The sequence below is a fragment of the Salvelinus alpinus genome, chromosome 27 (genome assembly GCF_045679555.1).
Source record: "Salvelinus alpinus chromosome 27, SLU_Salpinus.1, whole genome shotgun sequence".
In the NCBI taxonomy this organism is placed as follows: Eukaryota; Metazoa; Chordata; class Actinopteri; order Salmoniformes; family Salmonidae; genus Salvelinus; species Salvelinus alpinus.
This window is the reverse complement of record NC_092112.1, coordinates 6,371,508-6,387,698: the sequence shown is the minus strand read 5'-3', so window position 1 is coordinate 6,387,698 and position 16,191 is coordinate 6,371,508. Positions and strand designations below refer to the sequence as shown.

Genomic DNA, 16,191 nt, shown 5'->3' with positions numbered 1-16,191 from the left:
AAAACCTCACAGCGCCCATGCAATGCCACGTTCAGTAGGCAGACGTTGCAGAAATGTTTCACGAATGAGGTTGACAGAATTGCTTATTCCTAAATGTCACAGCGTAGTGTTCGCTGTGCTCGTATCTAACCCGGCACAGCGCTGTGTCCTGCTTAACGGACGTAATTTGCATCCAGACGGACACGCCCATTCCCCAGGTTCCGTCTCTCTCCTCCCCACTGCACTGAGACGCGGAACCGACGTCATCCGTCCTGGTTTGTAGCAGTCTGGGAATCATCTGCTCATCGCAGCTAGTCTACTCTCTCTCTCTCTCTCTCTCAATTATAAACCAAACCGCAACAGGTTCAGAACGACATCAGTGTTCCAGGTGGGAATTAAGGAATAACGTCGTTAAAAAGGAGGGATTTGTCCTAAACTAGGAAGATGATGAAACGAGCAGCCCCTGAAGCTGTCGCTACCCTGCTTTGCATTGAACGGTAAGCGAATTGCAGTATGTGTGATCGAGGTAAAAATATAGACCGGGTTTAAAAGAAAACCAGGGTTAAGGACTTTTATAAACAATAGACATTTGCCTGTATGCCTATAACCTTCCTTGTTATGTCGTATAGGCCTACATAGGAACGTTTGTCCCCGTCAGTGTTTCTCAAATTCAACTTCTACAGGTTATTATTTTGAAAAGATAAGCCCATGGTATAGACTAATGAATGTCAATATCTCTAGACTATAGTATAGACTACTGAATGTCAACCTCTAGACTATAGTATAGACTAATGAATGTCAACCTCTAGACTATAGTATAGACTAATGAATGTCAACCTCTATAGACTATAGTATAGACTACTGAATGTCAACCTCTAGACTATAGTATAGACTAATGGATGTCAACCTCTAGACTATAGTATAGACTAATGAATGTCAACCTCTCTAGACTATAGTATAGACTACTGCCTCCTCTCCAACATCTAGTCTTCTGTCATATGGCAGGTTATTCTGTAACAAATCTGGTCTGCAATTTGACCCAGTAAAACTCCACTGCCCTCGCCCCTCCTCACCACATTCCCAGGCGTTATTTATCATTTCACCATAACCACAGAACATCAGGACACCGCTATGTCCCCTGACGTTTAGCCTCTACTGTCAACACAGAGAGAGAGAAGGACACCGCTATGTCCCCTGAGGTTTAGCCTCTACTGTCAACACAGAGAGAGAGAAGGACACCGCTATGTCCCCTGAGGTTTAGACTCTACTGTCAACACAGAGAGAGAGAAAGACACCGCTATGTCCTCTACTGTCAACACAGAGAGAGAGAAGGACACCGCTATGTCCCCTGAGGTTTAGCCTCTACTGTCAACACAGAGAGAGAGAAAGACACCGCTATGTCCCCTGAGGTTTAGCCTCTACTGTCAACACAGAGAGAGAGAAAGACACCGCTATGTCCCCTGAGGTTTAGCCTCTACTGTCAACACAGAGAGAGAGAAGGACACCACTATGTCCCCTGAGGTTTAGACTCTACTGTCAACACAGAGAGAGAGAAAGACACCGCTATGTCCCCTGAGGTTTAGACTCTACTGTCAACACAGAGAGAGAAGGACACCGCTATGTCCTCTACTGTCAACACAGAGAGAGAGAAGGACACCGCTATGTCCCCTGACGTTTAGCCTCTACTGTCAACACAGAGAGAGAGAAGGACACCACTATGTCCCCTGACGTTTAGCCTCTACTGTCAACACAGAGAGAGAGAAGGACACCACTATGTCCCCTGATGTTTAGCCTCTACTGTCAACACAGAGAGAGAGAAAGACACCGCTATGTCCTCTACTGTCAACACAGAGAGAGAGAAGGACACCGCTATGTCCCCTGATGTTTAGCCTCTACTGTCAACACAGAGAGAGAAGGACACCGCTATGTCCCCTGAGGTTTAGCCTCTACTGTCAACACAGAGAGAGAGAAGGACACCGCTATGTCCCCTGAGGTTTAGCCTCTACTGTCAACACAGAGAGAGAGAAGGACACCACTATGTCCTCTACTGTCAACACAGAGAGAGAGAAGGACACCGCTATGTCCTCTACTGTCAACACAGAGAGAGAAGGACACCGCTATGTCCCCTACTGTCAACACAGAGAGAGAGAAGGACACCGCTATGTCCCCTGAGGTACAGCCACGTGATCTATCTGTGTCCCACTCAGCCATGTGATCTATCTGTGTCCCACTCAGCCACGTGATCTATCTGTGTCCCACTCAGCCATGTGATCTATCTGTGCCCCACTCAGCCATGTGATCTATCTGTGTCCCACTCAGCCATGTGATCTATCTGTGTCCCACTCAGCCATGTGATCTATCTGTGCCCCACTCAGCCATGTGATCTATCTGTGTCCCACTCAGCCATGTGATCTATCTGTGTCCCACTCAGCCATGTGATCTATCTGGGCTATCAGGTTAATGTGTGAAAACATAGTATATCTATAAGACAGCTCAGGGCTCCCAGCTCAGGGCTCCCAGCTCAGGGCTCCCAGCTCAGGGCTCCCAGCTCAGGGCTCCCAGCTCAGGGCTCCAGAGAGAAAGGTAATGTAGGTAACCCATTCCAGAGTTGACCCAAAAAAGCGATCTGAGAGAGAAGAGGTGCAGGATACCTATTCCCATCTGTGCTGTAGAGCAGGAGGAGGAAGGTGTGTGTGAGAGAGAGAGGTGTGTGTGAGAGAGAGAGGTGTGTGTGAGAGAGAGAGGTGTGTGTGAGAGAGAGAGGTGTGTGTGTGAGAGAGAGGTGTGTGTGCCTATTCAGCTGTTCATCCCACACACAGAGACCTCTCTCTCCTCTGGCTCTGTGGTGTCTCCTGGACTGTGAAAGGCGCCAGCGTGCTCCAGCTCCTCCGGTGCCGGGCCGAACCCAACGAGTGTGCTCACACACTCCCTTATTAAAAGACCTAAGCTTGAAAAACAACAGATCTTATTATCGTAACAGTATATTCAGACCCCTTCTTCCACTGTGTTCTACAGTTTTATTCTAAACATGATTGTTTTTTTCCCCATCAATCTACACACAATACCCCAAAATGACAATATACCCCATAATGACAATATACCCCAAAATTACACATTACCCCAAAATTACACATTACCCCAAAATGACTCAATACCCCAAAATGACTCAATACCCCAAAATGACTCAATACCCCAAAATGACTCAATACCCCAAAATGACTCAATACCCCATAATGACTCAATACCCCATAATGACTCAATACCCCAAAATTACACAATACCCCATAATGACTCACTACCCCATAATGACTCACTACCCCATAATGACAATATACCCCAAAATGACAATATACCCCAAAATGACTCAATACCCCATAATGACAATATACACCATAATGACTCAATACCCCATAATGACACATTACCCCATAATGAAAATATACCCCATAATGACACATTACCCCATAATGACTCTTTACCCCATAATGACTCTTTACCCCATAATGACTCTTTACCCCATAATGACTCAATACCCCATAATGACTCAATACCCCATAATGACACAATACCCCATAATGACTCTTTACCCCATAATGACACAATACCCCATAATGACTCAATACCCCATAATGACTCAATACCTCATAATGACTCACTACCCCATAATGACAATATACACCATAATGACTCAATACCCCATAATGACTCACTACCCCATAATGACAATATACCCCAAAATGACAATATACCCCAAAATGACTCAATACCCCATAATGACAATATACCCCATAATGACTCAATACCCCATAATGACACATTACCCCATAATGACACATTACCCCATAATGAAAATATACACCATAATGACTCAATACACCATAATGACACATTACCCCATAATGACACATTACCCCATAATGACTCAATACCCCATAATGACTCTTTACCCCAAAATGACTCAATACCCCAAAATGACACAATACCCCATAATGACACATTACCCCATGATGACACATTACCCCATAATGAAAATATACCCCATAATGAAAATATACCCCATAATGACTCACTACCCCATAATGACTCACTACCCCATAATGACTCACTACCCCATAATGACACACTACCCCATAATGACACACTACCCCATAATGACTCACTACCCCATAATGACTCACTACCCCATAATGACTCACTACCCCATGATGACTCAATACCCCATAATGACACACTACCCCATAATGACTCACTACCTCATAATGACTCACTACCCCATAATGACACACTACCCCATAATGACTCAATACCCCATAATGACTCACTACCCCATAATGACACAATGCCGCATAATGACACAATACCTCATAATGACGACACACTACCCCATAATGACACAATACCCCATAATGACATCAAATTACCCCATAACGACATCAAATTACCCCATAACGACACAATACCCCATAATGACACAATACCCCATAATGACATCAAATTACCCCATAATGACTCAATACCCCATAATAACACAATACCCCATAATGACATCAAATTACCCCATAATGACTCAATACCCCATAATAACACAATACCCCATGAGGGAGGCGCACAATTGGCCCAGCGTCGTCTGGGTTTGGCCAGGGTAGGCCGTCATTGTAAAAAATAATTTGTTCTTAACTGAGTTGCCAAGTTAAATAAATAAAAAATAATACTTTGAGTGCCAAATAGCAGTTTAGTTTATCCTGTGTTTTTGTTTAATTTTCCCAATTTGTCAAATAGGAGGTTTTCATTTATGTAACAATTCTCTCCTACTTCTCTCTCTTCTCCCTTCTCTCCAGATGTCTGTGAGTTACTCAGCTGAATAGAGGAGCTCCCTGTAGCCGTTAGTGCTCCCGCTATGAACGGTAAGAACAATGCTTTGTGTGTCTGTGTGCTTTCCAGGGATGTTTCGCAAAGATTTTGTGACCAAGATGGAAGGATGGATGGAGGGAGGGAGAGAGAGATGCGCGAGGTGATGCTGTTGTTCTTCCTAACCTGCAAAAACAGAAGAGTCAATACAGGGCGCTCTGTTGAGTCAGCTCTCTCTCTCTCTTCATTCAGCTCTCTGTTTCTGCTCTCTCTCTCTTCATTCAGCTCTCTGTTTCTGCTCTCTCTCTTCATTCAGCTCTCTGTTTCTGCTCTCTCTCTTCATTCAGCTCTCTGTTTCTGCTCTCTCTCTTCATTCAGCTCTCTGTTTCTGCTCTCTCTCTTCATTCAGCTCTCTGTTTCTGCTCTCTCTCTTCATTCAGCTCTCTGTTTCTGCTCTCTCTCTCTTCATTCAGTTCTCTGTTTCTGCTCTCTCTCTTCATTCAGCTCTCTGTTTCTGCTCTCTCTCTTCATTCAGCTCTCTGTCTCTCTACTCTCTCTTTGTCTCAATTCACTTTGCTTTATTGGCATGATGTAACAATGTACATATTGCCAAAGCTTACTTTGGAGGTTTACAACATTAACATAATTAAATTAATAATAATCAATATTGTCAACGGTAAGAACAATAACCAAGTGTTAAAATAACCATATATTCAACAATAACAATAAGCATACAGTAGAGGACATGTGCAGGTTGATTGGTCTGTCAGACTCTGTCCCTCATCTTATGGCAGGCAGCAATGTAGTGCGCTGCCAACCCACAGCTCTCTGCGTCCTCCCCCAACAGGACGGGTAGCCTATCCTCATCAGAGAGGTCTTTGAAACCTTGAATAAAGGTTTCAATTTGGGGAAATTACACTCCCTAATTCTTTTATATATTTTAAATGTTGTCAGGAAATGCAGCTCTGTCTGGGGTTCTGCTGTGGTGCAGTCCGTTCCTCTACAGGATTTCCTGTGTCTATCCTTCTCAATGGCAAGGCTGTTCTCACTGAGTCTGTAGGTTGTCAAGGTTTTTCTAAGGTTTTGATCAGTAACCATGGTCAAATCGTTTGCCACGGTGTACTGTCGATTTAGGGCCGGATAAAACTGCATTTTGTTTGTGCTTGTGTTTCCCAATAAGCAATGTAGTTTTGTTTAGACTGTGTTGTAATTAGTTTTATTCTGATTGATTGGATGTTCTGGTCCTGAGGCTTCAGTGTGTTAGTAGAACAGGTTAGTGAACTCAGCCCCAGGACCCGCTGGATGAGGGGACTGAGGCTTCAGTGTGTTAGTAGAACAGGTTAGTGAACTCAGCCCCAGGACCAGCTGGATGAGGGGACTGAGGCTTCAGTGTGTTAGTAGAACAGGTTAGTGAACTCAGCCCCAGGACCAGCTGGATGAGGGGACTGAGGCTTCAGTGTGTTAGTAGAACAGGTTAGTGAACTCAGCCCCAGGACCAGCTGGACGAGGGGACTGAGGCTTCAGTGTGTTAGTAGAACAGGTTTGTGAACTCAGCCACAGGACCAGCTGGATGAGGGGACTGAGGCTTCAGTGTGTTAGTAGAACAGGTTAGTGAACTCAGCCCCAGGACCAGCTGGATGAGGGGACTGATTGGTTTGGTGTGGCGCCAATTCCGTTCCATGTTTCTGGAAGCTTCCTTCAGAGCTCGGGTATTTTCTGTATACCAGGGAGCTAGTTTCTTATGACAAACGTTTTTAGTGTTTAGGGGTGCAACTGCATCTAGGGTATTACACTGGGTTAAGTTTAGATCCTCAGTTAGGTGGTTAACTGATTGACGTCCTCTGACGTCCTTGGGTAGGCAGAAGGAGTCTGGAAGGGCATCAAGGAATCTTTGTGTTGTCTGAGAATTTATAGCACGACTTTTGATGCTCCTTGGTTGGGGTCTGAGCAGATTATTTGTTGCGATTGCAAACGTAATAAAATGGTGGTCCGATAGTCCAGGATTATGAGGAAAAACATTAAGATCCACAACATTTATTCCATGGGACAAAACCAGGTCCAGAGTATGACTGTGTTAGTGAGTAGGTCCAGAGACTTGTTGGACAAAACCCACTGAGTCGATGATGGCTCAGTGAATAAATTGAGTTTATGGTGTGAAAATTAGCATGCTAATAAAGTCAGACAGCTAACGTTAGCTAGCTAACATTACAACATCAGATGAGCTAACATTAGTAACCTAACCAATTCGCTGTAGTATTAACTGGTCTATGACTCCTTGCCGGTGTTTTGCCGAAATACTCCCCCTTGCCAGAATTCTCTCCCCCCTCCACACATACTCAATTCTTCATTGCAGTGATACATTGCTAGTTGGGATTTCTCATAACGTTAGGCTGCGTTTCATTCGATTTTTATGTTGGTTTGATCGCGGGGGTGGGGCTACTAGTAATGTCTTCAGTTTTCGGTTTGGCTATTTGTTTAAAGTGTATTAGTCTATAAATAAACCTCTTTGCCAAAATTCGTCATCTCTCCCATGTCTTGTTCAACTAGTAGTTGTTCTGAAATGTTTATTGCTTGCCTACATTTTACTCCCTCCTCACGTACATCAATTATTCAATTCTTTCCTGATGTGAAGAAAGTCATCTAGCAAAACATAATGTCAAGTAGTCTATACATCTTTACATCATTACATGTATTTTTCTGAGCAAACAGGGAACAATAGTATAGGTTTCTTGTAGCAGAATTATTTAAATACATGTGTTTTAGTGGCCATCTAGTCAGAAGTTGGATCAAAGATAACCTTGAAAGATCCATATAAATGTTTGTTTTTTAATCTACCATTATATTAAATTATAAATTGAACAGTGTTTTGGAGGAGAGTGACTTATTTTCTTCTCTCATGATGTTAACGTCTTTGTCCATATTTGAAAAGACAATCGACTCCCCAGCAAACTGGGGGAAAAAAATGTGATGGGCCATTTCAGTTTTCCCCAACAGAATGTTACACTCAAGATTCTAATTCGCAAGTACACAACGACACAGCTATGATGGCAGCATGACCTTTCAACTTTAGACAGACACACACACACACACACATACATACACACACACACACACACACACACACACACACACACATACATACACACATAAATACACATATTACATACACACATAAATACATAAATAAAAACAAGGAGGACCACACATTCTCCCAAAGTTTGCTTAGAAAGTGTTCTTCTTTGTATAAATGTTTATAAATGAGGCTCCTGGTCAGTAATTGGGGAGTCCAGTGGATTTTGATTGTCCTTTTATAGCTTTTTCTAATCCATTCAACTTCTCATGAATTTGGCGTTGTTCTGAGTTTGTGTCAATTTGAACGGTGTTGTAGAGTGTTTTAAAATGGGTTGTCCATATGTCACTATTTTGTATCGCTAATTCCTCTTGTTTTGATAAAAAACATTCTCCGAATTTTGCCAGAAGTTTATGGACTCCTCAATTAGTGTCAGCTGCTTGCTGTTGTACTGGGCTTTTTTTTTGGTTCTGAGTGTACGTTTATAGAGTTTTAAAGTCTCACAGTAATGAGACTTTTCACAGCTGTTTCTCTGTCTCAGCTCTCTCTCTCTCTTGCTCTCGCTCTCTCTCTTTCTCTCCATGCTTTTTCTCTCAATTCAATTCAATTCAATTCAATTTGCTTTATTGGCATGATGTAACAATATTTACAAGCTCTCTCTTTCTCTCTCTGTCTCAGCCCTCTCTCTCTCTCTCCTGTCTCAGTTCTCTCTCTCAGGTCTCTCTCTCCCTCAGCTCTCTCTCTCAGCTCTCTCCCTCATCTCTCGCACTTCCTCAGCCCTTTCTCTCTCTGTCTCAGCCCCCTCTCTCTCTCTCCTGTCTCAGTTCTCTCTCTCAGGTCTCTCTCTCCCTCAGCTCTCTCTCTCAGCTCTCTCCCTCATCTCTCGCACTTCCGCAGCCCTTTCTCTCTCTTGCTCTCTCTCTCTCTGTCTCAGCTCGCTCTGTCTCTGTCTCAGCTCTCTCTTTCTGCCTGTCTCAGCTCTCTCTCTTTCTCTTTCTTTTCTCAGCTCTCTCTCTTTCTCAGCTCTCTGTCTCTCTCTGTCTCAGCTCTGTCTCTCTCTGTCTCTCTCTGTCTCAGCTTTGTCTCTCTCTGTTTCATCTCTGTCTCTCTCTGCCTGTCTCAGCTCTCTCTCTTTCTCTCTCTTTCTTTTCTCAGCTCTCTCTCTTTCTTTCTTTTCTCAGCTCTCTCTCTCTCTTTCTCTCTCTTTCTTTTCTCAGCTCTCTCTCTCTCTTTCTCTCTCTTTCTTTTCTCAGCTCTCTTTCTTTTCTCAGCTCTCTCTCTGTCTCAGCTCTGTCTCAGCTCTGTCTCAGCTCTGTCTCAGCTCTGTCTCAGCTCTGTCTCAGCTCTGTCTCAGCTCTGTCTCAGCTCTGTCTCAGCTCTGTCTCAGCTCTGTCTCTCTCTGTCTCAGCTCTGTCTCAGCTCTGTCTCTCTCTGTCTCAGCTCTGTCTCTCTCTCTGTCTCAGCTCTGTCTCTCTCTCTGTCTCTCTCTGTCTCAACTCTGTCTGTCTCTCTCTGTCTCTCTCTGTCTCAGCTCTGTCTCTCTCTCTCTCTCTTTCTCTCTCTTTCTTTTCTCAGCTCTCTCTCTTTCTTTCTCTTTCTTTTCTCAGCTCTCTCTCTGTCTCAGCTCTGTCTCAGCTCTGTCTCAGCTCTGTCTCTCTCTGTCTCTCTCTGTCTCACTCTGTCTCACTCTGTCTCACTCTGTCTCAGCTCTGTCTCAGCTCTGTCTCAGCTCTGTCTCAGCTCTGTCTCTCTCTATCAATTCAATTCAATTCAATTCAAGGGGCTTTATTGGCATGGGAAACATGTGTTAACATTGCCAAAGCAAGTGAGGTAGATATTATACAAAAGTGAAATAAACAATACAAATTAACAGTAAACATTACACATACAGAAGTTTCAAAACAATAAAGACATTACAAATGTTATATTATATATATATACAGTGTTGTAACAATGTACAAATGGTTAAAGCACACAAGTTAAAATAAATAAGCATAAATATGAGTTGTATTTACAATGGTGTTTGTTCTTCACTGGTTGCCCTTTTCTTGTGGCAACAGGTCACAGATCTTGCTGCTGTGATGGCACACTGTGGAATTTCTCCCAGTAGATATGGGAGTTTATCAAAATTGGATTTGTTTTCAAATTCTTTGTGGATCTGTGTAATCTGAGGGAAATATGTCTCTCTAATATGGTCATACATTGGGCAGGAGGTTAGGAAGTGCAGCTCAGTTTCCACCTCATTTTGTGGGCAGTGTGCACATAGCCTGTCTTCTCTTGAGAGCCATGTCTGCCTACGGCGGCCTTTCTCAATAGCAAGGCTATGCTCACTGAGTCTGTACATAGTCAAAGCTTTCCTTAAGTTTGGGTCAGTCACAGTGGTCAGGTATTCTGCCACTGTGTACTCTCTGTTTAGGGTCAAATAGCATTCTAGTTTGCTCTGTTTTTTTGTTAATTCTTTCCAATGTGTCAAGTAATTATCTTTTTGTTTTCTCATGATTTGGTTGGGTCTAATTGTGCTGTTGTCCTGGGGCTTTGTGGGGTGTGTTTGTATTTGTGAACAGAGCCCTAGGACCAGCTTGCTTAGGGGACTCTTCTCCAGGTTCATCTCTCTGTAGGTGATGGCTTTGTTATGGAAGGTTTGGGAATCGCTTCCTTTTAGGTGGTTGTAGAATTTAACGTCTCTTTTCTGGATTTTGATAATTAGTGGGTATCGGCCTAATTCTGCTCTGCATGCATTATTTGGTGTTCTACGTTGTACACGGAGGATATTTTTGCAGAATTCTGCATGCAGAGTCTCAATTTGGTGTTTGTCCCATTTTGTGAAATCTTGGTTGGTGAGCGGACCCCAGACCTCACAACCATAAAGGGCAATGGGCTCTATGACTGATTCAAGTATTTTTAGCCAGATCCTAATTGGTATGTTGAAATTTATGTTCCTTTTGATGGCATAGAAGGCCCTTCTTGCCTTGTCTCTCAGATCGTTCACAGCTTTGTGTCTCTCTCTGTCTCTCTCTGTCTCACTCTGTCTCACTCTGTCTCTCTCTGTCTCAGCTCTGTCTCAGCTCTGTCTCTCTCATCTCTGTCTCAGCTCGGTCTCATCTCTGTCTCTCTCTCAGCTCGCTCGCGGTCTCAGCTCTCTCTCAGGTTTCAGCTCTCTCTCTGCTTTTGTCTCAGCTCTGTCTCAGAGAGGAAAGGAGGGGGAGGGAAGAGGGGAGGATAGAGTAGAGTAAAGGAGACTGGAGACGCCATATCTTCTCTGTTCCCCTCTTCTCTCTCACAGCCATGGCTACAGCTTCTTTTCCATGGCCTGTCCTCTTCTTGTTCATACATCTCATTTATCCAAAGCCTTCCTTTAGGTCTCATAAGAGCTTCTCATTGGATGCTTCTGTGATGTATGAGGAGGAGAACAGAACAGAGAGCTTTCGGCAGGCAGTTAAGAGGCTTTTCTCGCTACAGATTCAGGCTTAGTTGGTTAGTTATCCGCGATTGGCTTAAAAAGAGAGTTGGTCATGTCCATAGGGTTTCCACTGTTTCTGTGAAAGCATCAATCCCAGTCTCTGGTTTAGCCATGTTGTGGGCACTGATATGCTGTATTAACCCATTAACTGTCTCTTCTTGAAAGACATGTTGAACAATTATTTCACTTTTTATACTAATAACAACTCAAATGAAATAGATTTTTTCCCCCGAACTGACAGAGTAATACCAGGTGGTTGAGAAATCAAGAGGAACCCAGGAACCTGGAACCCAGGAACCTGGAACCCAGGAACCTAGAACCCAGGAACATAGAACCCAGGAACATAGAACCCAGGAACATAGAACCCAGGAACCTAGACCCCAGGAACCTAGACCCCAGGAACCTAGACCCCAGGAACCTAGACCCCAGGAACCTAGACCCCAGGAACTAGAACCCAGGAACCTAGAACCCACACACACACGCACACACACACACACACACACACGTATACACACACACACACACACGTATACACACACACACTCACACACGTATACACACACACACACACACGTATACACACACACACACACGTATACACACACACACACACACACACACACACACATGTATACACACACACACACACACACACACACACACAGCGCCTTCGGAAAGTATTCAGACCGCTTGAAATTTGTTACTTTACAGACTTTTTCTAAAATGGATTAAATAACAAAAAAATCCTCAACAATCTACACACAATACCCCATAATGACAAAGTGAAAACATGTTTGTAATTTTTGTATCAAATTTATTAATATTTACACAAAGTTATTGTCTATTATTTAAAGTATTCAGACCCTCTGCTATGAGACTCAAAACTGAACTCCGGTGCATCCTGTTTCCATTGATCATCCCTGATATGTTTCTACAACTTGATTAGAGTCAACCTGTGGTAAATTCAATTGAAGTTTGCAGATGACACAACAGTAGTAGGCCTGATTACCAACAATGACGAGACAGCCTACGGGGAGGAGGTGAGGGCCCTTGTAGTGTAGTGCCAGGAAAATAACCTCTCACCCAACGTCAACAAAACAAAGGAGCTGTGGACTTCGGGAAACGGCACCCCCCCTATTCACATCGATGGGACCACTTCGATGGATAAGCTTCAAGTTCCTCGGCGTTTCTGACAAACTGAAATGTTCCACACAGACAGTGTGGTGAAGAAGGAGCAACATTGCATCTTCAACCTCAGGAGGCTTGAAGAAATGTGGCTTGGCACCTAAAACCCTCACACACTTTTACAGATTCACAATTCAGAGCATCCTGTCGGGCTGTATCACCTACTGGTACTGCAACTGCACTGCCCGCAACTGCAGGGCTCTTCAGAGGGTGATGAGGTCTGCCCTACCTTCCCTCCAGGACACTTACAGCACCTGATGTCACAGGAAGGCCAAAAAGATCATCAAGGACAACAACCACCCGAGCCACCAAGCCTGGGTTTTCTGCACGTTTTAACACTAGAAGCTTATTACCTAAAATGGATCAATAGAAAGTGTGGGTTCACAGCTCCATTCCAGATGTGTTGGTCATTACTGAGACGTGGTTAAGAAAGAGTGTTTTGAATACTGAAGGCAAGACAGATCTTCCAAAGGTGGTGGAGTGGCGATCTTTACCAAGGATCACCTTCAGTGCTCGGTTGTCTCCAAGTCTCTCCCCAAACAATTTGATTTGCTAGTTTTAAGCAGTAAACTTTCAAATAGCTCTCTGTTGACTGTTGCTGGGTGCTATCGTCCTCCATCAGCACCTACCTGCCCTAAACTCTCTCCTGACCCCTTACACTTGGTCTGAATTTGTCCTGCTAGGTGACATAAACTGGGACATGCTTAAACCACCTGACCAAGTCCCATTTCTTTAGCAGGACAAATTCAGACCAAGTGTAAGGGGTCAGGAGAGAGCTTAGGGCAGGTAGGCCGGTGCTGAAGGAGGACGGTTTAAGATTTCTCAGATTATTACCAATCCCACAAGCTATGACCCTAAACACCCAGAAAAGGCTACTCTTCTCAATGTTATCCTCACAAATAATCCTGATAGGTATCAGTCTGGTGTTTTCTGTAATGACTTGTTTCACAGCCTGTGTTCATAATGGCTACTAAGTGAAACAACCTGTCCTGATTTGTCAGACGCTTGCTAAAAAAAACTTTAATGAGTAAGCCTTCCTTAGTAAACTGGCCTCTGTAAAATGGTATAGAATGAGCTTTCATCAGCAGTTCTCTCTCTGTGGGTCTAACCCCAAGAAGTTCTGGAAAACGGTTAAAGACCTGGAGAATAAGCCCTCCTACTCACAGCTTCCCATGTCCCTTAATGTTGATGATGTGGCAAGAAACAGCGCTTTAATCACCACTTCATTAAGTCAGGATTCCTATTTGACTCAGCCATGCCTCCTTGCCCGTCCAACATTTCCTCATCACCCTTCTAATGCCACTAGCCCCAATGCACCTTCCTCTTTTCCCCCTGCCCCGCTACAAAGTTTCTCCCTGCAGACGGTCACTGAGTTTGAGGTGCTAAAGGAGCTCCTTAAACGACCCCAAAAATGGTTTAGACAAATTCTTCTTTAAGGTTGCTGCCCCATATCATCACCAAGCCTATCTCTGACCTTTTAAACCTGTCTCTCCTCTCTGGGGAGGTTCCCACTGCTTGGAAGGCAGCAACGGTGCGTCCTTTATTTAAAGGGGGAGATCAAGCTGATCGTAACTGTTATAGGCCTATTTCTATTTTGCCCTGTTTATCAAAAGTGTTGGAAAAACTTGTCTAATCAACTGTCTGGCTTTCTTGATGTCTATAGTCTTCTCTCTGGTATGCAATCTGGTTTCCGCTCAGGTTATGGATGTGTCACTGCCACCTTAAGGTCCTCAATGATGTCACCATTGCCCTTGATTCTAAGCAATATTGTGCTGCTCTTTTAATTGACTTGGCCAAAGATTTTGATACGGCCATTCCATTCTTGTGGGCCAGCTAAGGAGTATTGGTGTCTCTGAGGGGTCTAACTACCTCTCAAAGAGTGCAGTGTATACATTTAGAACATCTGCTATCAAAGCTACTGCCTGTCAGCAAGGGTGTACCCCAAGGCTTGATCATAGGCCCCTTGCACTAAAGTGGTGATCCTAGCTGACCTAAAAGAGGGCATTTTTACTAGGATTAAATGTCAGGAATTGTGAAACTGATTTAAAAAAATACATTTGGCTAAGGTGTACTGTGTGCAAACTTCCGACTTCAACTGTATGTGACAAATACAATTTGATTTGATGGAACAGACTTAGCTGCTATCGTGCAAAAGCCCAAAGCTGTACTTGATTTGAAAGTGGTATTCAAGTTTTTGTAATTCACATTTGAACTAAAAGCACTGGGTCAGCAGACCACAGAGGGCTCCTCTTTTGAGCCAACGAAAACAGATCTAAGAGAGGAGTTCAAACGATTGGGTACAAGATGACATTTGACCCCTGGCAGTATAGACAACACTACTATGTTAATGATTAGAGAGGATGGGAGGTATTACCTCCTGAGAGATGCTTGGTCTGTCTGGGTTCCTAGTTGGTTTGGTTCCATCATCCCTGTAGTACATCTTTTGTTTCCAAAAAGTGTCAATTTAAAGTTTTACCAACAGAGTGGCAGTAGTATTTAAGCCAGATATGAAGTGCTTAGAGGCTGTTGAACATTTTGCAGCCTGTGACCCAGCGACGGCACGGGGCCAGAGATAATTGGCTGCTTTTCAGATCCTGTCAGGGTGTTGATCAGCTCTATAAAATCCTGTTTCATCATCTCTGATTTACCCTTTTTTTTTGATGGCATTTGATCCCACATGCACTATGACAGCAGCAGTCCTTAGGCTGATGATGTAGGACGGACGGAAGAAAACCTGTGATATCCTTCATCGAAGCCCCCCCCCCGGGAAGCACAGGGTAGAGGATGAAGGAGCAGGAATCTCTGGAAGCAGGTGGGTGAAACTGTTGGTCAACAGTATGGGATCACCCAAAGCCATTTCAGACCCATTCACCAAAGACCACCGCCTTGCGCTCGGTTTACGGTGTGTGACGTACCTCCACTGGGATACAGGATCAGTAGCTGCCCATAGAGAGCCTTGCTCCTTTTATTCTTCAAGGGGGGGGGGGTGGGATGGGAGGGGGGAGGCAGGAGGGGTTGGGATGGGAGGGGGGGTTGGATGGAAATTACAGGTGAGACACTTAATGTCTTAGAGTGGGACCTATCCAGGATACGCTGCAATGTCGTCTCAATGAGCTGACCGTTTCCACATCGTAGGTGCAGCTCGTACATGGGATGAAACGTTCTTGGTCTCTGGGAGTGGGTTGCTGCCAGTTTCCCCGTGTGGCAGACGCCATTTTGGAAAAACTCAGTTCAAATCCATGCAAATAAGATAGGTTGGTGAGGAATCAGCTTAAGGTCAATCAATCCAGACAGTGCCATGGTAAATTAGATTGAATCACACAGTTCTGTAGGGTTACCACAGTTGTAGGCAGCAAGCTAGAACACAACCACAGACTAGAACCCAGCCAGCACTAAGACCCACAATAAACCCAACCACAGACTAGAACCCAGCCAGCACTCGGACCCACAATAAACACAACCACAGACTAGAACCCAGCCAACACTAGGACCAACAATAAACTCAACCACAGACTAGAACCCAGCCAGCACTAAGACCCACAATAAACCCAACCACAGACTAGAACCCAGCCAGCACTCGGACCCACAATAAACACAACCACAGACTAGAACCCAGCCAGCACTAGGACCCACAATCAACACAACCACA

At 44.1% G+C, this 16,191-nt stretch overlaps 1 protein-coding gene across 5 annotated transcripts in view; it reads left to right on the top strand.

The window, feature by feature from the left end:
* Window positions 1-242: 242 nt before the first annotated feature.
* Window positions 243-16,191, top strand: part of LOC139555922 (intersectin-2-like) — a 129,047-nt gene continuing 113,098 nt past the window's right edge. For 4 of the 5 annotated variants that reach the window (XM_071369299.1, XM_071369300.1, XM_071369298.1 and 1 more), the window contains exons 1-3: window positions 243-476; window positions 4,818-4,883; window positions 15,234-15,354. In XM_071369299.1, coding sequence (XP_071225400.1) covers window positions 15,327-15,354 — 28 coding nt within the window. In that variant the 5' untranslated portion in view covers window positions 243-476; window positions 4,818-4,883; window positions 15,234-15,326. The remainder of the gene's footprint in view (window positions 477-4,817; window positions 4,884-15,233; window positions 15,355-16,191) is intronic. The other variant, XM_071369297.1, reaches the window with a different exon arrangement.